At 41.6% G+C, this 21,691-nt stretch overlaps 1 protein-coding gene across 3 annotated transcripts in view; it reads left to right on the top strand.

Annotated features, from left to right (window-relative positions):
• LOC111957881 (EGF-like repeat and discoidin I-like domain-containing protein 3) overlaps positions 1-20,348 on the top strand; it is a 367,729-nt gene extending 347,381 nt beyond the window's left edge. For all 3 annotated transcript variants that reach the window (XM_023978947.2, XM_023978946.2, XM_023978945.2), the window contains 2 exons: positions 12,563-12,718; positions 18,242-20,348. In XM_023978947.2, coding sequence (XP_023834715.1) covers positions 12,563-12,718; positions 18,242-18,391 — 306 coding nt within the window. In that variant the 3' untranslated portion in view covers positions 18,392-20,348. The remainder of the gene's footprint in view (positions 1-12,562; positions 12,719-18,241) is intronic.
• The last annotated feature ends 1,343 nt before the right edge of the window (positions 20,349-21,691 follow it).

Below are 21,691 nucleotides of genomic sequence, written 5' to 3'. Positions count from 1 at the left end.
TATTTTAGAATGTTTTCTACACAATATTGATAAATGAGGCCCCATGAATACCTTAGAGGTAACTTAAACTAATTTGAAAAACACATCTGATGCTAATTTCATTAAAGCATTATCGGCAGAGCGTCATTTTAACCCAGTCCGATATGGCCCTTACTTTGCTCTATTTTATGCACTTTCCCCGCAGCTAGCCTGCTAATTCAATTAACCTCCAAATTAAGTTACTGTGGGGACACTAGATCCATCTGCCTCCCTGTTTCAATGGAATGCTTTGTATTGTCCCCATTCCATCTTTAAATAAACAGCCCTCCTTTGAACCTGGACAATGCTATTCCTCTTCTATTTCATCTCATCTTCTAGCGCACGTCGGCCACATCCCACTGTCTCTTTTTCTCTCTCAACTGATGCTGGGTGCTTGAATCTTTTTTTGATCTGAATGATTGATTCATGAGTTTCCAGCATCTGAGGGATCTGAAGGAATGTAGAGATTGAAGGCACCTCGACTCAAATCAGATCCGCCCAGATTGTCTTGTATGTGTTCTGCATGTGTATCTGGCTGTGTCATGTCTAAACCAAACTCCCACTCCAATAAATACTGAATCCAGTCATTGCTTGACTTTTTTACATTTTTTTTATCAGAGATTCTTATTGAACATACACAAGTAGATGTATCACCATGTCAGTCACATATATGATGATACAGCTACTGTGATTCATTTGGAGCGGCCCATTGTAAGCCAGAGAGCAAAACTATAGAAAACTGATTATTGACTCATGTGACATATGAGTGGTGTTCACAGGTTGTGTTTGTGAGCAGACCTTTTTCATAATTAGGTAATCATCTCAGACGCCTTGTGTGCATGGGTGCGCGCATGTGTGCATGTCAGTAGCGGTGCGTGGGTAAAATCCCTGGGGAAGCCAAGCCAGGAAATAAAAGCCCTTTCACAAACTATGTGTAGTGATAATTGCATTGTTTGCTCTATAACCTGTTAGTCCATATGCCTTGCCACCATGATATATAGGCCTAAGGCTGAGACAATAAGAAGACACAGTGGCAGAATCAATTCAACCACACCTTTGTTTCATCACAAAACCGGAGAGCAACATCTGTCCGGTGAAGTCCACAAAGCATATTACATGTAGTAAACAGTTACACGGCCTTCAATATGTTCAAGCAAGTTAATGTTTCCAAAATTTCCGGACTACTAAACAACCATTAATTTAGAACCACAGAGAGTTTCTGCAAGTCGAAAAGAAGTCTCCACTATTCCAACACAATTTCAGATTCAGCAAATCACATTTTACATATTAGCAGACACTCTCATCCAGCGCGACTTACAGTAGTGAGTGCATACATTTTCATACTTGTTCGTACTGGTCCCCAGTGGGAATCGGAACCACAACTCTGGTGTTGCAAGTGCCATGCCCTACCAACTGAGCGTCACCTATGCTTAGTCTAACACAGTGAGAACTAAAATATACCCAAAATGATTTATTCCAATCAAAGTAAGCTAAATCTGATGTAGCTGTCCATGGAACTGATGTGTGTGTGTGCAAGTAGAAGAAGCATGTTGACTCACCCTACTTGTAGAGAAACGCCTATGACATCCTCCCCACAATGTATGAATTTATGCTTGGATCAGAATCGCCGTTGTAATCATTAGCCAGTACAGATAATTAAGTAAAACCAGAAGTCCCCAAATCCTTTTCTCCATCTATGGCTAATTTAGGAAAAGGAAGATTTTTGACACTTTTTTTTTTTTCACTCAGTTTAGCTCAATGCTGATTGGCTATTATTATTATTTAAATGTTTTATCAAGGGATGCCAAATGCTCACTGACTTCCCTTGTATTCAATGCTATGGGCAGCAACAATGGCATAATCTTTTTGACCAAACAGCCTTAGATCGATGGGTTACACATAAAAAGAAAGAGGGGTGCTGTTTCGCTCGCTCGGATGCTTTCTCTGGTGAGAAACATTCAGCCTCTCGCGAATATAAGGACAAATATGAAACACAGAGACAAAAGATAAACATAATTTTTTTTCTTGGTAAACTCTTGGGGGATTTCCATAACTCTCCACTGGTGCGTGTGTGCGTGTGTGCGTGTGTGCGTGTGTGCGTGTGTGCGTGTGTGCGTGTGTGCGTGTGTGCGTGTGTGTGTGTGTGTGTGTGTGCGTGTGCATGCTTGGTTCAGAAGGCGGAAGTTTACATGCACTTAGGTTGGAGTCATTAAAACTCGTTTTTCAACCACTCCACAAATTTCTTGTTAACAAACTATAGTTTTGGCAGGTTGGTTAGGACATCTACTTTGTGCATGACACAAGTAATTGTTTATAGACAGATCATTTCACTTATAATTCACTATCACAATTCCAGTGGGTCAGAAGTTTACATAAACTATGTTGACTGTGCCTTTAAACAGCTTGGAAAATTCCAGAAAATGATGTCATGGCTTTATAAGCTTCTAATAGGCTAATTGACATCATTTGAGTCAATTGGAGGTGTACCTGTGGATGTATTTCAAGGCCTTCCTTCCAGCTCAGTGCTTCTTTGCTTGACATCATGGGAAAATCAAAAGAAATCAGCCAAGACCTTAGAAAACAAATTGTAGACCTCCACAAGTCTGGTTCATCCTTGGGAGCAATTTCCAAATGCCTGAAGGTACCACGTTCATCTGTACAAACAATAGTATGCAAGTATAAACACCATGGGACCACGCAGCCGTCATACCGCTCAGGAAGGAGACGCGTTCTGTCCCCTAGAGATTAACGTACTTTGGTGGGAAAAGTGCTAATCAATCCCAGAACAACAGCAAATTACCTTGTGAAGATGCTGGAGGAAACAGGTCCAAAACTATTTATATCCACAGTAAAACGAGTCCTATATTGACATAACCGAAAGGCCGTTCAGCAAGGAAGAAACCACTGCTCCAAAACCGCCATTAAAAAAAGCCAGACTATGGTTTGCAACTGCACATGGGTACAAAGATCGTACTTTTTGGAGATATGTCCATTGGTCTGATGAAACAAAAATAGAACTGTTTGGCCATAATGACCATCGTTATGTTTGGAGGAAAAAGGGGGATGCTTGCAAGCCGATGAACACCATCCCAACTGTGAAGCACAGTGGTGGCAGCATCATGTTGTGGGGGTGTTTTGCTGCAGGAGGGACTGGTGCACTTCACTAAATAGATGGCATCATGAGGCTGGAAAATTATGTGGATATATTGAAGCAACATCTCAAGACATCAGTCAGGAAGTTAAAGCTTGGTCGCAAATGGGTCTTCCAAATGGACAATGACATACTTACAAAGTTGTGGCAAAATGGCTTAAGGACAACGAAGTCAAGGTATTGGAGTGGCCATCACAAAGCCCTGACCTCAATCCTATAGAAAATGTATGGGCAGAACTGAAGAAGCGTCTGCAAGCAAGGATGCCTACAAACCTGATACAGTTACATCAGCTCTGTCTGGAGGAATGGGACAAAATTCACCCAACTTATTGTGGGAAGCTTGTGGAAGGCTCCCTGAAACGTTTCAGCCAAGTTAAACAATTTAAAGGCAATTCTACCAAATACTAATTGAGTGTATGTTAACTTCTGACCCACTGGGAATGTGATGAAAAAAATTTAAGCTGAAATAAAAATCATTTTCCCTACTATTATTCTGACATTTCACATTCTTAAAATAAACTGGTGATCCTAACTGACCTAAAACAGGGAATTTTTACAAGGATTAAATGTCAGGAATTGTGAAAAACTGAGTTTAAATAAACTTCCGACTTCAACTGTGTCTATATATATATATATATCATCTTTTTTTTTACAGAACTTACTCTTGAAGTGGTAATAGTAGAATACACAAGGTGCAATTTCAAATTGGGTGGTGAATTATCAGTTTTCCTCTTGACATGTCAGTTATTGCCGACCAGAAAGCTATTTATTACTCGTCAGAAATGTCCAGATCAACTAGCCCATGTCAGGTCGTTTTTTTAGCCCAAAGATTTTTGTTGTAATGTTTGAGTCACTCAAATATCACATGAACACACACAAGACATGGCAAATGTGTAGAATTGCTGGAAATGAGCTTTAAAACGGATGTCTTCCCCTTGACAAAATGTGTAGGTTAGCACTAAATAAGCTTTAAACCTGCAAAATGTTCTCTCCACCATCAATAGGGGTGTAAACAGTGCTTGCTCCTCAATGCTGGAAAGGGGGCCTGAGTGTAATAGCTTTTGAGCCCCTGATTTAGCAGACACTCTTAGCCAGTGCAATTAGGGTAAAGTGCATTGCTGAAGTGCACATTGACACATTTTATACCTAGTCAGCTTGTGGATTCGAACCAGCAACCTTTCAGTTATGGGCCCAATGGCTTGACCACTAGGCTATCTGTCAATTGAGTTTGAGGGATGACTGCTTTGATAAACATCATGAGAAAGTGCTGCTGCTGAGACTGCAGGGAATGCAGTTGTTTTTAACATCCCCAAGTGTACTAGAAGAACACCAGACAAACTACTCTGCACCTGATCTGAAAGTGTTCACCCTGTCACCCGCCAAATCCAACGTGAATGCTGTTCATGGGAATCACAGTGGATGTAATTCCCAGCGTCCTCTCTGCTGTGGTAAGACCATGGATGCGTCCCAATAATCGATACAGAGAAACTTATTTTTAACCCATCCCTGCACCAATCCAATGCTTTTAGATGTGTGGGAAAGAGTGAACGAGTGCACACTTCAAGAGAAAGGAGGTATTATTGGGATGCACCCCACGGATTGTCACGTGTGGATCAGAGTGCCTCTCTTCTCTCCAACAGATATCGGACACGACACAATGAATCAATGGAGGCTTTCCACACTGTTATACCTTTCCACACTGTCGGCATGGTTGATTTTATGCCCGTTTTCTTCCCCCATTTGAGTTAAGTAGACAAGCAGAGCCTATTTCCACCCCATCGATAGATACATAGTATGGAATTTTTATTCCACAAGGATGTTTAAATTAGTCGAAATTTAACATTTTCTATTAACTGGATTTGACTAATCTCATTTGGGGGAAATTGATTGTCCTCCATAAATGTGTTTTTATAATCTCTTTGTAATATATAATATATAATCTCTTTATTTTTGGCACGCAGGTGAATTTATGCTTGTCTTCTTCTTAAGCACTTAGCTTGGGCCTGCTGGTTTAAATTATGTATGGGAAAAAAGGCTCCCACTAAATGAAAAGCTGTGAAGTTTTTTTTCAACTGTATGTGCTGTGTCAAATTCAGAGAGCAGTTTTCTCTCTTACAGTAGCCTCTCCTCACAGGCACTCAACAGTTTTACACTGCCATGTTTTTGATAATTTTCTTTTTCAAATGTGCTAAGTTTAGCAAACAAGATAGTTATTCTGGAAAAATATGGAAACAGGGTTATTTACGCAAGTGTGCTTTACGCAGAGGAAGAAAGGAGGGAGGGTAGGAGGAAGTGATGTTACGAAACCGATGAACTAGCCTAATAATATAGATGCAATTGCTTTGTCTAGTGGTCCTAGGCCTAGTTACACGGTCTGTTTGCTGAATGAATGTGTGCATTTATGTGAGAACCGTGTTTGAGGACCGTGTTGGATGACCAACCAGGAGACAGCAATTTACGAATTCTGGTCCCTCTACCACTTGACCTCTTGGACGGCCAGTCCAAGTGGATTATTATTTGTTAAGATGGTGAAGAAACATAAATATGTACAAAAAGGAAAAACACCAAAGGTTTTCAAAACTAAAACTAAAAAACCCATGAAAAGCCTCATGGCCAGCAAACAAACCCAGCAGCCTCAGGGCTTGCCAGCTGGGATACTGACTGACAATCACCCTAATTGGCAGCACCAGTGGGGTATACTACGATGGAAGCTAGATCTACTCAGGATTGTATAAAGCTAGTCAGCTTCAGTCAGCTTCAAATTCCAGCTTAGGCTTCATCCATACTACGTAGGTGGATATTGATCATGCAGCTGCCGCTAAGTCAAACAGGCTTTTAACTGTGCGTGCATGTCACACATGGCTTGTCGAACTATTCATTGAGACAATGCCACATTTTCATTTTAGCCGAAATCAACATGAAAAGAAAAGTTATCTTGCAATTTCAGCAGGTTATGGCGTGTTAGAAGTGCCGTCTTTTATTACTTATCGTTAATGCCGTCTTTGATGTGCTTTGGTGTGCTTATCAATGCACAGGCACCTTTCTTCCCACTCCTCTCGATAATAGAATTGTATTAAGTTTTACTGTGCTTGAACTTTCAAAATGCATCCTGTCAAAATGTGTAATGGCATAGACATTTTCATTTAACTGTTTTTAACACACACAAAAAAACATTTGATTCATAAAATATTTAATCAGTCGTCTTCCTCAAAAGAAGAGGATGATCTTTGCAAGAGGGATGGATTCACTGTTACTGTAATGCTAAAGACTACCCGTCTGGTTTAAAGATGCACACTTTTATTAGCTCACTTTGGACCAGTCTTACCAGCAGGGGAAGCTGTCAACAATATTTCTTCATCATTTTTTAAACATAATTTTTTTCCTAAAGTGGATTCAGTACACGCCACAACTGCAACTGTCACTAGACCTTTGCTCTAGGAGGGCAAGGCGACATGGAACATTTTAAAAAGCATTTCACTCTGGTCGATATCAGAGTGAGCAGGAAGTCCTGTTTTTGCATGTTTGTTTTTTTCCATGTTTGGCATTTAGCACATCCTGGCAGTTGCTGGCTGGTCTCACGCCGATACAGCCACGACAGAGACTTTTTAGTTTGTGACCGTATCTCCGCTGTGAGTTAGTCCCCAAGGTAACAGAGGTGTCCACACTTCTTACTGGACAGAACCCACATTTCGCCATGTCAGTGCTCAGCAGACGCCTTATGTGATTTGACATCTCGCCACCTCAAGTGGAAAACGGTAGTCATGAAAGGAGTTGGGATTGTGGGTGTGGGTGTAGGTGTGGGTGTGTGTGTGCATGCGTGTGCGTGCGTTTTAGGTGTTTCACTCTTATATTCTCACGCGGCGTCTCCCGGTTGGACCGGCCTGAGTGCTGCCTGGAGTTAGAATCAAGACTGTGATTATCCGAATCAACAGGCTTAAGGCTCGACATGACCACATGTTCAAAACGGCTTTCCCAGAGCATGTGGATTGACCTGTTCAATTCTTTGAGGTGGTATTCTAGAACATGCTTGGTGCTTTTTCTAACTGATGCAAGGGTAATCATAGGTCTGGATCTGTATTGCCTCAAACAGTTGGCGCATTGAAACTTGCACCATTTTTTTTCTTCTCCCTTCATAATGATGCATCTCAAAAGCATTATGTTTGCATGTCTCGATACTGTGATGTTTTATTCAAATACAGGGCCCCCTGCTAAGATACAATAAGAGACATTTTTATCCAGTTTTCTGAGCACAGATGCCACGTTCGGAAAAACCATGGCAATTGACCTATTTCTTCTCGCACCTCTGCTTTAAGCTTTAATGATGGCGGCCTCATCGTGGGGTTGATGGGCCGTGATATCATCCTGTTGAGTCCATATGCCTGTGTGAGCTGTACTTACAGTACACTACCCCGGCTCCTAACGTTTGCCTTGTGTACACTCCACACACACACACACTTCCAACAGTCTAGAAATTGGGTGAGGTTATATGAGCAGTGTAGATTAAATAAGTCTTCAACACATACAATTAGCTCAGCTAGAGGGGGAGCTAGCTGCTAGCTGGGTGCTATGGATGTATACAGTGTGGAGTAGTAGAGGGGCTAACTGTATTCCTCTACAGCAGCCTCGCACTCTTTTCACCCCTCTGACAAAACCAGCACTTCAAATATGGACATGGGCGTCACACGCAAACTCTCATCTCAATGAGTAGATGGGGGGGTTTCTCTCTCCTCTTTTTCAGTTTATATTCTCTTTTTTCTCTCTTTCCCTATTTGTCCCGTAGAAACACAATCGTGTGTCGCCTTGAAGCGCCATGCAGGGATAATTAATTCTGCCAAATTTTATGAATGTTTTCCAATGATGGGGGAAGCAGATGGTGATGGAGGAGAACAGGGGATGGGGTAAGCGAGGAGGGGGGGTGTGACTCTTTGAGGTGTTGCTTGTATCGACTTCCACTCACCCGAGGAGAAGGAGTGAGAGAAAGGAATGCTGTGATGATTTTTTTTGGTGCCTCTCTGTCACGAGGATCCAGAGGTTGCCACTAAGACTTCAAAGCCCCCGGTGTGCCAGGGTTAAGTGTGTTGGAAGGTGGGTTTTGGGGGACGCCTGGCTCTAACAAGCTTATCTCGCCCTTTAAATCAGTTTGGGGCATCAAAGTGTTGGGAGCTGACTGTGCCAGGGGGCGGTCGTCTTTTTTGACTGCTACCTATGACCGCAAATACAGGTTCCCCTTCAAGCGTGCCTTTGTTTTGGTGGCAGACTTGACAGGTTGGCCAGCATGAGACTACCTCTACGCTGTGCTCTGCTTGGAGAGTAATCGAGCCTCACAATGCAACGTGTCATTCCTTCTCCCTGAAGCAGCCACAGCCTCACCCATTCCTTTAGTGTCCCTTCATGCATGAGGCTGTTTGCAATTGCTGTAATTATAAAAGAGAGGTTATTTAAAGCCCCATTTATAAGTCCCCCCCTCCCAAAACAGACATGAACACTTCATTAAACAAAGGGGTGAAGCATCTGTACAGGTCTGGTTTTGAAGGAGGTATCTCTGTTTCAATAGAAAACAATGTAAGCCAATGTGTATAATTACCTACATGACATCATGGTAAAGTGCCCTTGTACCAAGATTTTAAATTAGGACCATAACTGTTCAACTAACATACTGCCTCAGAGAGGCAACCCTTTTTATGTTGTTTTCAGAACCCCAAGAGCTGGCTGCTTACTCCATATCACATAACTCTTGTTCTATAAGAGCACAGAAAGATTGACAGCAAGCCATGTCTTTGGCTCCCTATATGTCAGGGACCCAGGCCTGAGCCTGCCTGCTCTTCCAAACAGATGTCTACAGTGAAAACCTCTTTGAATCCCTGGAGAATGTCTGTCAGAACAGGACTGAAGACCAGCTCAGGAGCAATCTCCGGGCCTCATGACAGATGTTGTGGAGATGTGGGCTCACGTGCACCATGTTTGTGTGCTGTGTTTGTGCATGTAATGCATTATGATATGTTGTAATGTGTTGCAATGCATAGTAATATAATGTATGGGATGATGTACAGGCGAGGGTCTTGAGAACATGAGAGAGCGAGACGCCTCTGTGTTTTGGCCCACATTTATCACGTTCTGTATAGCAGGCTTGGGTTAAATTCTGAATAAAGTTGTAAATTGTTCAATAATTCCAATTTAATTCTTGAATTTGAATTGGCCCCACCCCACAGGGAATTGCATTTGATTTAACTTCTTGTCAATATGGGGGCGCTGTTTCCACTGGAAAAAATCGTGCCCAAATTAAACTGCCTCGTACTCTATTCTAGATCGTACAATATGCATATTATTATTACTATTGGATAGAAAACACTCAAGTTTCTAAAACTGTTTGAATTATATCTGTGAGTAAAACAGAACTCATTTGGCAGCAAACTTCCAGACAGGAAGTGAAAAATCTGAAAACGATGCTCTGTTCCAGGGCCTGCCTATTCAATTGCCTAATTTCTATGGATTTGCATGCACTGCATACGCCTTCCACTAGATGTCAACAGGCAGTGGAAGGTGGAATGGGGTGTCTAGCTTGATCTGAGGTCTAACAAGAGCTCTTGGAATGACGTGACCACAATTTCCTTTCTCTACCTAGGCGCGGGAAGGACATCAACATTGGCATAATCGACATTAGAATTTTGTGCATTTTGGCTACGTATTCACAATGTAAAACCACGATTTGTACCTCTAAATATGCACATTTTCGAACAAAACATATATGTATTGTGTAACATGATGTTATAAGACTGTCATCTGATGAAGTTGGTCAAGGTTACATTTACATTTACATTTAAGTCATTTAGCAGACGCTCTTATCCAGAGCGACTTACAAATTGGTGCATTCACCTTATGATATCCAGTGGAACAACCACTTTACAATAGTGCATCTAACTCTTTTAAGGGGGGGGGGGGTTAGAAGGATTACTTTATCCTATCCTAGGTATTCCTTAAAGAGGTGGGGTTTCAGGTGTCTCCGGAAGGTGGTGATTGACTCCGCTGACCTGGCGTCGTGAGGGAGTTTGTTCCACCATTGGGGTGCCAGAGCAGCGAACAGTTTTGACTGGGCTGAGCGGGAACTGTACTTCCTCAGAGGTAGGGAGGCGAGCAGGCCAGAGGTGGATGAACGCAGTGCCCTTGTTTGGGTGTAGGGCCTGATCAGAGCCTGAAGGTACGGAGGTGCCGTTCCCCTCACAGCTCCGTAGGCAAGCACCATGGTCTTGTAGCGGATGCGAGCTTCAACTGGAAGCCAGTGGAGAGAGCATTTAGTTAGTTATAGATTTAGGTTAGTGATTCATTTTATATCTTTTGCTGGTTTTTGCGAATGCCAGCTTTGCGGTGAATAAATGCGGTTGTGTGTTTGGCTATTGTGGTAAGCTAATATAATGCTATATTGTGTTTTCGCTGTAAAACACTTCAAAAATCAGAAATATTGGCTGGATTCACAAGATGTTTATCTTTCATTTGCTGTACACCATGTATTTTTCATAAATGTTTTATGATGAGTATTTAGGTATTTCACGTTGCTCTCTGTAATTATTCTGGCTGCTTTGGTGATATTTTTGATGGTAGCTGCAATGTAAAACTATGATTTATACCTCAAATATGCACATTTTCGAAAAAAAACCATAAATTTATTGTATAATATGTTATAAAACTGTCATCTGATGAAGTTGTTTCTTGGTTAGTGACTAATTATATCTCTATTTGGTCGGTTTTGTGATAGCTACCTATGCGGTAGAAAAATGGTGAAAATATGCGGTTGAGTTTTTTGCTATTGTGGTTAGCTAATAGAAATACATAGTGTTTTCGCTGTAAAACATTTTAAAAATCGTAAATGATGGCTGGATTCACAAGATGTTTATCTTTCATTTGCTGTATTGGACTTGTGATTTCATGAAAATTATATTATATGATATTCCTATCGCGTTAGGCTAGGCTATGCTAGTCAGCTTTTTTGATGAGGATGCTCCCGGATCCGGGATGGGTAGCAATGAAAGGTTAAAGAAAGTAGATTTTAATGAAGTTCCATGAAATTCAAATGGCTTATTTATTCTACACATCACTACTGTATACACGTTTATTTTTACATTGTGTAAATTTTACTGCAGATCAAACACTGCAATATGAAAGGGAGCAATCAAAAATTTCATGACAATCTTTGAATTATAATCCAAATAATACTTGAAATGGTATGTATACTCTTTGCATTAATGAGTGGCAGATCCTTTTGATAAAAGATTTGTCAAATGAATGAGACTTTCATGTTTCATGTATCAGTTGAATTGCTTTGAATATAATTATACTTCCTTCAATTCAAATTAATTTCAAATTCTGCTTCCTGTGGGGTGTGGCCAATTAAAATCCATGTGTTGAATATAATTAAATTCAGAAATGTAGGATGACATATAGGCTCCTGTGTATTGTAAATCCAGCTCAGGAAATCCATATCGCGCTCTCGCGCTCTCATTTGTATGACTCTCCTTTTTGACCGCCTCTCTTGCTCTCTCTTCACCCCGTGAAGGGGATCGGTGTGCATGGATCTAGCAAGACAGTTACTGTACCGTCATGGTGTTATTGACATTGAGCCAAATCAAGAGCAGACTGGATCATTTGTGGTTATGGTTTCAAACTATGTCATGGTTGCCATGTTGTGTGTAAAACATTCCCTGTTGCCAGTCATGCGTTTATATTTATGAGCTACGAATGAAGCCTTTGATCCTTAAGCCATGAATTTAAGTGACCTTTTTGTTGGCATGTGAAAGAGATTCAAATGATGTTACAGAATGGACAGTTTGTGCTTTTCACCCTGGTTCCTCTTTGGGATGCAGCCTGGGATGATTAGGAATTCCACATGCACACATTGGGTTGTTTTTCTCCTCTGATTCAAAGCTATGCTGATTCATGCTCAATTATAAAAGATGAACCGAAAACACTCATAATTCTGCTCAGACATCTCGCTTGATCTCCTTAATGCACCCGTTTTATACTCCACGGAAACCCATCTCATCATGCACTGCTCTCAGGTTCTTCCACTTTAGATTCAAATTATTTGTAATTTTCTGCATTATGACTCCCCGTACATTACTCATTGAGCATAATTAACACAGAATAAATGTAGGGGAGCTAACCCTGACAATCCATTGACTTCATTCCATGGAATCCTACATGGGCTTGGTAATAGTGTTCTGTACACACTAGTCAGAAACCTGCACTGTTGTGTTAGCTCTAAATAATTGAACTTGGAGAAAACTGAGCATCTCTGACACTTTTGTTTAGCTGAGTCGGAGGTGATAAAGTAAAGTTTTTCTCTGTTTCTATCTCTCTCCCTCACCCTCCACACTCTCTCTCACTCTCGGTCTCTCTCAGGTTGACATGCTCCTGCCTACTAAAATTACCGGCGTCATCACCCAGGGGGCGAAGGACTTTGGCCATGTCCAGTTCGTGGGCTCCTACAAGGTGGCCTACAGCAACGATGGAGAGAGGTGGCTCGTATATCAAGATGAAAAACAGAGGAAGGACAAGGTGAGCCGTCCTCACTCCATTAACAGCACTGCTTTCCTATGAAATGCATGTAACCCAAACCCTGCATGCCATCAGTAGTGGAAGGAACGGTATCCACCAAAACTCAAGCATAATATTAGTAGATGTAAAAGGCCAACGCTATTTTGACATGCGGTAAAATCCCAAAGGAATCCAAATAGAAATGTTAATTTTGCAACCAAGAATTGAATCCAACTGAAAGAAAAAGTGAATGAGTGGGAAAAGCACAACGAGGAGAAAAAAGACAATAAATGCCCAAGCGAACAATCAAACACAAAACAACAATTGACAGAATGAATGGAGAAATGTATTGTGCTGCTTATAGCTGTCAAGCTCTGACCCAGTCTCATCGCTCTGTGTTGAGCGTTGCATCTTCCCGTCTCAGGCTCCAGCACAGCTTGCTGAGGCCTCTCTCTGACTTTCTCTTGGCATCCTGGATCAGATAAGGGCACGTTGTCTAGCAGTCCTGGTCGGAATGCTGCCTGAAATTGTGTTTACGGTCCTTCAACAGACACGTGAGCATTCCAATCGCCCATGCCAGCGAACGGAAAGGGAAGGAGGCTGTGACAACACTCTGCTGTCAGGAGAGCAGCAGCACTACTGGGCCTGTTGTTTTAGAGGAGGCCTGTTTACTTTGCTGCTCTCACTGGGTTGTTTAATGATAAGGATTTCCTGGAGCTTCTGCTGATGATGGTCAGAGCAGGGCTAACCTGGGAGGAAACACACCTACACATAGACCTAAAAACATACACACACACACACACACAGATCTCTTGATTTATGCAAGCCTTTAAAGCACACTGGCAGCTTATCTCTCTTTAACAGGCTACAGTGAACTAGATTCTCCCAGAAGCATGAATCCACAAAATAAGCATATGACAAGTGATCAAATTAGTTTAATACAGTAAATTGCTGTCTTTTTTCATATGCGGAGCAGGGTGAAGATAAAGATTCTAATATATACAGTGCCTTCGTTAAGTATTCAGTCCCCTTGACTTTTTCCACATTTTGTTACGTTACAGCCTTATTCTAAAATTGATTAATTCGGGGGGGGGGGGTTCAATCTACACACAATACCCCATCATGACAAAACAAAATCATTTTTTTTTTAGTATTCAGTACTTTTAAAGGTTTTTTTTAAGCCTTGAGTCTTCTTGGGTATGACGCTACAAGCTTGGCACACCTGTATTTGGGGAGTTTCTAACATTCCTCTCTGCAGATCCTCTCAAGCTCTGTCAGGTTGAATGGGGAGCGTCGCTGCACAGCCATTTTCAGGTCTCTCCAGAGATGATTCGATCAGTTTCAAGTCCGGGCTCTGGCTGGGCCACTCAAGGACATTCAGAGACTTGTCCCGAAGACACTCCTGCGTTGTCGTGTTGGAAGGTGAACCTTTGCCCAGTCTGAGGTCTTGAGCACTCTGGAGCAGGTTTTCATCAAGGATCTTTCTATACTTTGCTCCGTTCATCTTTCCCTCGATCTTGACTAGTCTCCCATTCCCTGCCGCTGAAAAACATCCCCACAGGATGATTTTGCCACCACTATACTTCACAGTACATGTCACTTGGCATTCAGGCCAAAAATGTAATTCTTGGTTTCATCAGACCAGAGAAACGTGTTTATCGTAGTCTGATAGTCTTTAGGTGCCTCTTGTCAAACTCCAAGCAGAATGTCATGTGCCTTTTACAGAGGATTGGCTTCTGTCTGGCCACTCTACCATAAAGGCCTGATTGGTGAAGTGTGGCAGAGATGGTTGTCCTTCTGGAAGGTTCTCCCATCTCCACAGAGGAACTCTGGAGCTCTGTCAGAGTAACCATCGCGTTCTTGGTCACCTCCCTGACCAAGGCCCTTCTCCTCCGATAACTCAGTTTGGCAGGGCGGCCAGCTCTAGGAAGTGTCTTAGTGGGTCCAAAGGTCTTCCGTTTAAGAATGATGGAGGCCACTGTGTTCTTGGGGACCTTCAATGCTAAAATGTTTTTTTGTCATTATAGTGTATTGTGTGTAGATCGATGAGGAAAATGTTGTATTTAATACATTTTATAAATAAGACTTAACGTAATAAAATGTGGAATAAGTCAAGGGGTCTGAATACTTTCCGAAGTCACTGTATATATGATGGTGGCTTGTTACGACACATATCACCCTCCAATGGGCACACATCAATTTATGCCAACATGTACAAATACATCTTCAGTTTAGCAGCCCATGCCTGAAAACACTTCTCCATCCGCCGCTCAAATGCCTCGCTTGAGGAGTTTATAATTTCAACCACAAGATGATCTTTGGATGTGGGCCACCGCTTACCGAGTGTGAGTTTCAGCCAAGCAATCTCAATTTTAAGTACTGGAAGAATTCCAAGCGTTTGGCAAGCCTGGCAGGGCCGAGAGAAAAGTGATAAAATATACACTGTCAAGATCATAGCAACCTTTGTGTTGAAATCTATAGTTCCTCCTCAGGATTTGTGGCCATAAAAAGAGTACAGACTGAGAATACAGTGATACTATAGTGATGCTATTCATAGGTAGTAAAACAATAAAATATGCAATTCACAAAAAAAGCATCCTATGTCCTATTATCCTTACTCAGGTTCTACTGCATCTTTTAGAGCAAGGCCTGGGGGGATATTAATCAGTGTGTCCCAGCACAGAGCTGTGAGGAGCTTTCCAGATATAGGACTTTTCAAGGTGTTTCCACCTCTCAGTCGAGTGGAGCAGGTGATTAATGCTAGAGGACACATTAGGCTTCCGGACTCCAGAGACTTTTCCTGTCACGCCACAGGCTTGGAGAGGTTGGCCTGGGCTAAGAGATCTGTCTGTCTGTGTTTCTGTCTCTGTCTATAGATTCAAGCATGAGTGTCTGTGAGAGAGAAAATCTGAAGTACAGTGTTTGTGTGTGTACAGTATGTGTGTGTTTTCATGTGCACATTCATGCATGCATGTTTGCGCGCAAGACAGAGAGAGTGTGTACGTTTGTGTGTGTGTGTGTCTCTGTCTGGCTGGGCACAGCATTGTACATATTCTCCTCAGGTCTCTCCCCTCCTGAGCCTGAGTGTGGCAGAGACTGCAGGCAGTTAGATCTAGATGGCGAGTAAAGAGGCCTCTGTCAGCATATAGATACTCATGGACACTATAACAATTTATTTATTTTATTTTATTTAAACTTTATTTAAGTAGGCAAATCAGTTAAGAGCAAATTCTTATTTTACACTGACAGCTTTCCCTGGGCAAACCCTCCCCTAACCCAGACGACACTGTGCCAATTGTGCGCCACACTATGGGACTCGCGATCACAGATGTTTGTGATACAGCCCGGTATCACACCAGGGTCTGTAGTGATGCCTCTAGCACTGAGATGCAGTGCCTTACGCCGCTGTGCCACTCGGGAGCAAACCAGGGACATGCAAGCAGTCACTCACTTATATGTTGCATGTAGTTATAGAAATACTGTTTGTATTAAAGTTTGGACACACCTACTCATTCACAGGTTTTTCTTTATTTTTACTATTTTCTACATTGTAGAATAATAGTGAAGACATCAACACTATGAAATTACACATGTACTTACCGAAAAAGTGTTAATCCCGTTAATTTAATCAAATGCTTTTTCTGTGTAAATTGTTTAAAATGTTAAAATACGTGTCACATTACACACTTAGCAATGACATAATGCATTTGAAACTTCACGCAGAGTAAAACTTTTGAATGACGTAATGCAATTATTTTATCGATAGGAGTGGGGGAAAAAGTGCTTGTTAATTGACAAGCACACCACAAGATACCAAAGACGGCATTAACAATAGGTAATAAAATAAAGAAATCACTTCTAATACGCCATAGCCTGTTGAATTTGCCAGATGACTTTGATTTCATTTTTATTTCGGCAGAAATGAAAATGTGGCACTGGCTCACCCATGGATTGATGTTTCAGCATTTTCTCAATGAAGAGTTTGGCGTTTGACTAGCCACGTGCAACATGAATGCGCGGTCCACAACCCAGCTCGAGCAGGCTTGAGTAAGCGGCAATTGCACGATCAATATCCACCTTCGTAACATGGATGAAGCCTGAGCTGGATTGTGAAGCTAACTGAAGCTGGCTAGCTTTAGAATACCCAGAGTAGATCTTGCTTGCATCGTAGTGCACCTCTTTGGGCTTTGTCCTGACCACGTGATCGGACTGGGAAAAACTCTGGGCCCTAACGACAGGCTTTATATGCCCTACTCACCATGCTCAGTTAGAACTGCAGTAATTCTAGAGCTCTCAGCAGCAGACTCTCATGATATGAGAGCTATTGCTGGTCATACACAGGGCCCCAGAAAAGCCATTGAGACGTCACCCTCCCTAGAGGGGGAATAAGCTCCGTTTGTATTAGCGATTTGTGGAATAATTTGGGAATTGAGCAGCCTGAAGTGGCTATGAAGTGGCTTTCAGTGGGAGGATAATGCAGGCATTCTCACTGCTCTCTTGTTTCAGTAAGGAGCAGGATTATTTGAGTGGAAATGCACTGCGGCTTCTTCAAGTGTCATTACTTCCCTCAAATCCTGTGCACGATGAAGAAGAACACGTCAATCTATATCACAAATGGAATGTTTCACTTTTCAGACCTGCCAAACGTACAGTACATACCAGTTAGAGTAACATCATCATTTAATATCCCTGGGTCTTGGGGACCATCAGAATGCATTTTGTAAGAAACGTTTTTGCTCCCTGGTGGGGGCTCCAGGAACACGACTGAGAAAGCCTACTTTCCATAGAAAGGGTTCTGGTTGAACATTTTCTCGGGGTCATAGTTGGCTAATTTCAACCGCTCAATGGCAGAATGTTTTCAGCACCTGCTGGGGTCCGGCCCACTGGTTTTACATTTCACATAGCGACGATGACGAGTCCCATTACATCCCAATTAGATAGTCATAATCACACTTGTTTAATTGAAATGATCATGGACTTTAGCTAAGCTTTCCCAATAGGTACATATCCCATATCATTCTACTGTCGATTAACCACACTTAGGCACAAGGCTTTTAATTATCAACAACACAGTATACATCCCAATACGTCAATTATGCTTGTTTATATTGGAATATGTCATGCTTGCACGTTTAACTACATATCAACAGTGAGATTGATCATTTGCTTCTGGGCCGTAGTTTTGCATGTCTATTGGGTCTTGTTGGATACTATAGCACTAAGAATGGCCTGCCGTGAGGCAAAGGACAAAAGGTCGCTAACTCCGCTGCCATGTGTTTTCTACGGCCAAAAAGCACAGGTCGTGACCATACCTCCTAGCATTATGGAATGCCCTAACCCTAACCCTAACCCATCAGAATTATGTAGCCTACACAGCATGTCCATCACTCTTTGTCTTCTTCTAACCTTTGCTCTTTCTATCCTTTCTAATCTCACTTCTGTGCATAATGAGGCTCACATACACTAACAAGCTTGCTGAGATATGTGTGGGTGTTCAAGATCACCATTAATTTAATCTCATTCCCACTGTCCTTCCTTTCGCAGGTGTTCCAAGGAAACTTTGACAATGACACGCACAGAAAGAACGTGATAGATCCGCCCATCTACGCCCGATTTGTCCGGATCCTTCCATGGTCGTGGTACGGAAGGATCACTTTGCGTGCAGAGTTACTGGGATGCACAGAGGAAGAGTGATCACCCTTCCTCCTCATCTGTCCACCTATCCCCCTCTCCCCTCTTTAATACTGGATCATCTATCCCAGATTCAGTGTTTCAATATAAACTGTGCAACCTGTAAAAATAAATCATTTTCAAATGGATTTTTCAAGAATATGTGTTTGGTTATGATGGGTTGCTGTTTGATTTAAACCTGCCCTTGTCCTGGTTTTGTCCCTTTTTTGTTTTCTTATTTTTGTGGTAAATGTATTTTTATTCCTCTCCATATTTTTTCCCCATCATGTTTGGAATGAACTTGGGTAACATATTTGATGGGAGGGGGCTGGAGTGTGGAGAGGGGAATCACACTGTGGTTTAAACATATTGCCCTGGAAGCTACTGTACACTGTCACTTTTTAACAAAGAAAACGTGAAACCTGTCTATCATGCTTCATTGGACATTGTTAACCCCACTGAAACTTATTTCGGAACTATCCCAAAAATCATTAAACTATCACAACTAAATACTACAGTGACAGATATATATTTACTTTTGATTATAACACCTCTTCAAGCCAGGCTTTTAACATTACTGACATTGTAGGGCAAATAAAATACAATAACAATGCTCAATGCTGTTGTATTAAATGTAAAACACTAAATAATTGCATGGTGCATAAATTATGATATTAAAAGTTTATTATGACATAATTTAAAACTCCTTCCCTAAGAGAAATTGCTTTGGTTTGGTTTAACGTGCATTTCTCAATAGTTCTGATACACACACTGCAAAAGCTTAAAAGTGATCTACTAGACGAATAACAAGGACAAAAGTGGCACTGCAGTATAGATACAGAGGTTGATGGGCTGGCTGATTGAAGTGTGTCCAAATACTCTTGAATTTTCTATCTCATCTTTAATTTATTTACATGTATTTAGCATTTACATTTTGTGTTTGAAAGATCTCTTCTTGGAATGTCACATTTTTAGAATTGTATACATTGTTTAGACTTTGTTTATTTTCTCTGCTTTTGTATCCTTGTGCCCAATCCTCCTCCTGCCTTTACAATATCATTTTTAATCAATGTGAAAAGCTCAGGATAGAAGTCACCCATCCATACCCACACAAAGAGTAAGCCCTCCTTTGAATAATAATATTTGACAATATGTTAAGTGTACAGACATTACCGTGCTAATGAAATAAATCAAATTATATTAAAAATGTATCACACAAATTATTATATTAACAGAATCACACAAAAAGCTTTCTATTCATGCGTTTTCAAAAAGAATATAAATACATGTAAGAACTTTGAATATTTAAATATCTGTACAATGAACATTATCAGTTGTTACAGTATGTCACTGTATTTCAGTGTTGCATTTGAAAGTATCATGACATGCATCATGAAAGTCTAATACTTCTTAGATCCATGGACACGGCATTAGCATCATGCCATGCAACTCACTTTTTATAATTGATGTATTTGGCTGTGCATAATGGTTTTAATTTAATTTTTTAATATCTTGGCTTTTGATCAAGCTATTTATGAGTATATCTTGTCAAGAAGTTTCTGTGTCCATAATGTTGTCTTCTTGATTGATCATTCTAGATCGCTGTCTGTGTGCGCTTTTCACACAAGGGATCGTTACTAACCAATGGAGATGTCAGCATGACATATGAGGAGGGATACAGTATCAAATATGTCCATGTCCACAGGCACATTATGTTACAGGTCTTTTACCTTGCACTCACCATTGGTGCATTGTAAAACCTTCGCTAACAGGTGAAGGGGAACCAATAAGTCAATTTTGTGTTTCTGTGTCTACTCAGTCTGAGTATCAAGCGCTATATAGAAAAGTGTACCAATGATATGCTAATTAGTCCACGCCTGCAGAAGAGAGTGTCAGAAACTACGACTGTGTACAGCTGAGAAAGGATTCTGCTTTTTCGGTCTTTCCGTTTGACCAATAAAAAAGATGTCTGTGATTTAAATGGCTTGCCTTCTTTTTGCTCGCAAAGGTGTCACATTACCCTACTTTAATAATGTAACGCTCTTCTCTTGTTCTCTGTGGTCATGCTCTACTTTCTCCCGGCGTCTAATTTCACGCGGCTGTGCTGCAGCGTGTCGTCTTCATTGATTTACCTTCGGCTGCCATGCTTAGTTCCTTTTGTAGCACATTCAACTTCATTTTCTTGGCTGTGGCAGGAGATCAAAACATGATTCGAAGGCCAAACGTGGTAATGCATTGTCCAGTAATGATTCAATCATTTGTGAGCGCTTATGGGGAGATACAGTGCCTTCAGAAAGTATTCATACCCTTTGACCTTTTCCACGTTTTGTAGTGTTACAAATTGGGATTAAAAAGGATTTGTCTTTTTTTTTCCTATGATCAACACAAACTACTCTAATGTCAAAGTGGAAGAACTTTGTTTTAAGATTCATGAAAAATAAAACACTTATATCTTGATTAGATAAGTATTCAACCACCTGAGTCCATATACAGTTCAAGTTTGAAGCTTACATACACTTAGATTGGAGTCATTACAACTCATTTTTCAACCACTCCACAAATTTCTTGTTAACAAACTATACTTTTGGCACGTCGGTTAGGACATCTACTTTGTGCATGTGTAACAGTATAACTTTAGACCGTCCCCTCGCCCATACCCGGGCGCGAACCAGGGACCTTCTGCACACATCAACAACGGTCGCCCACGAAGCATCGTTACCCATCGTTTCACAAAGGCCGCGGCTCTTGCAGAGCATGGGGCAACACTACTTCTAGGTTTCAGAGCAAGTGACGTAACTGATTGAAACGTTAGTAGCGCGTACCCGCTAACTAGCTAGCCATTTCACATCCGTTACACTCACCCCCCTTTCAACCTCCTCCTTTTCCGCAGCAACCAGTGATCCGGGTCAACAGCATCAATGTAACAGTATAACTTTAGTACGTCCCCTCGCCCCGACACGGGCGCGAACCAGGGACCRTCTGCACACATCAACAACYGTCYCCCACMYAGCYTCGTTACCCATCGCTCCACAAAAGCCACGGCCCTTGCAGAGCAAGGGGCAACACTACTTCTAGGTTTCAGAGCAAGTGACGTAACTGATTGAAACGCTAGTAGCGCGTACCCGCTAACTAGCTAGCCATTTCACATCCGTTACACATGACAAGTCATTTTTCCAACAAGGTAGGCTCCCACTCAGCCCAGTCCAAGCTCTTCTCTCTCCTGGCACACCAATGGTGGAACCAGCTTCCCCCTGAAGCTACAGTAGGACAGCAGAGTCCCTGTCCATCTTCCCGAAAACATCTGAAACCCGAGCAGAACCTTCC

This window comes from Salvelinus sp. IW2-2015, linkage group LG33 (assembly GCF_002910315.2).
Source record: "Salvelinus sp. IW2-2015 linkage group LG33, ASM291031v2, whole genome shotgun sequence".
Classification (NCBI taxonomy): Eukaryota; Metazoa; Chordata; class Actinopteri; order Salmoniformes; family Salmonidae; genus Salvelinus; species Salvelinus sp. IW2-2015.
This window is presented reverse-complemented; position numbering and strand designations above follow the sequence as displayed.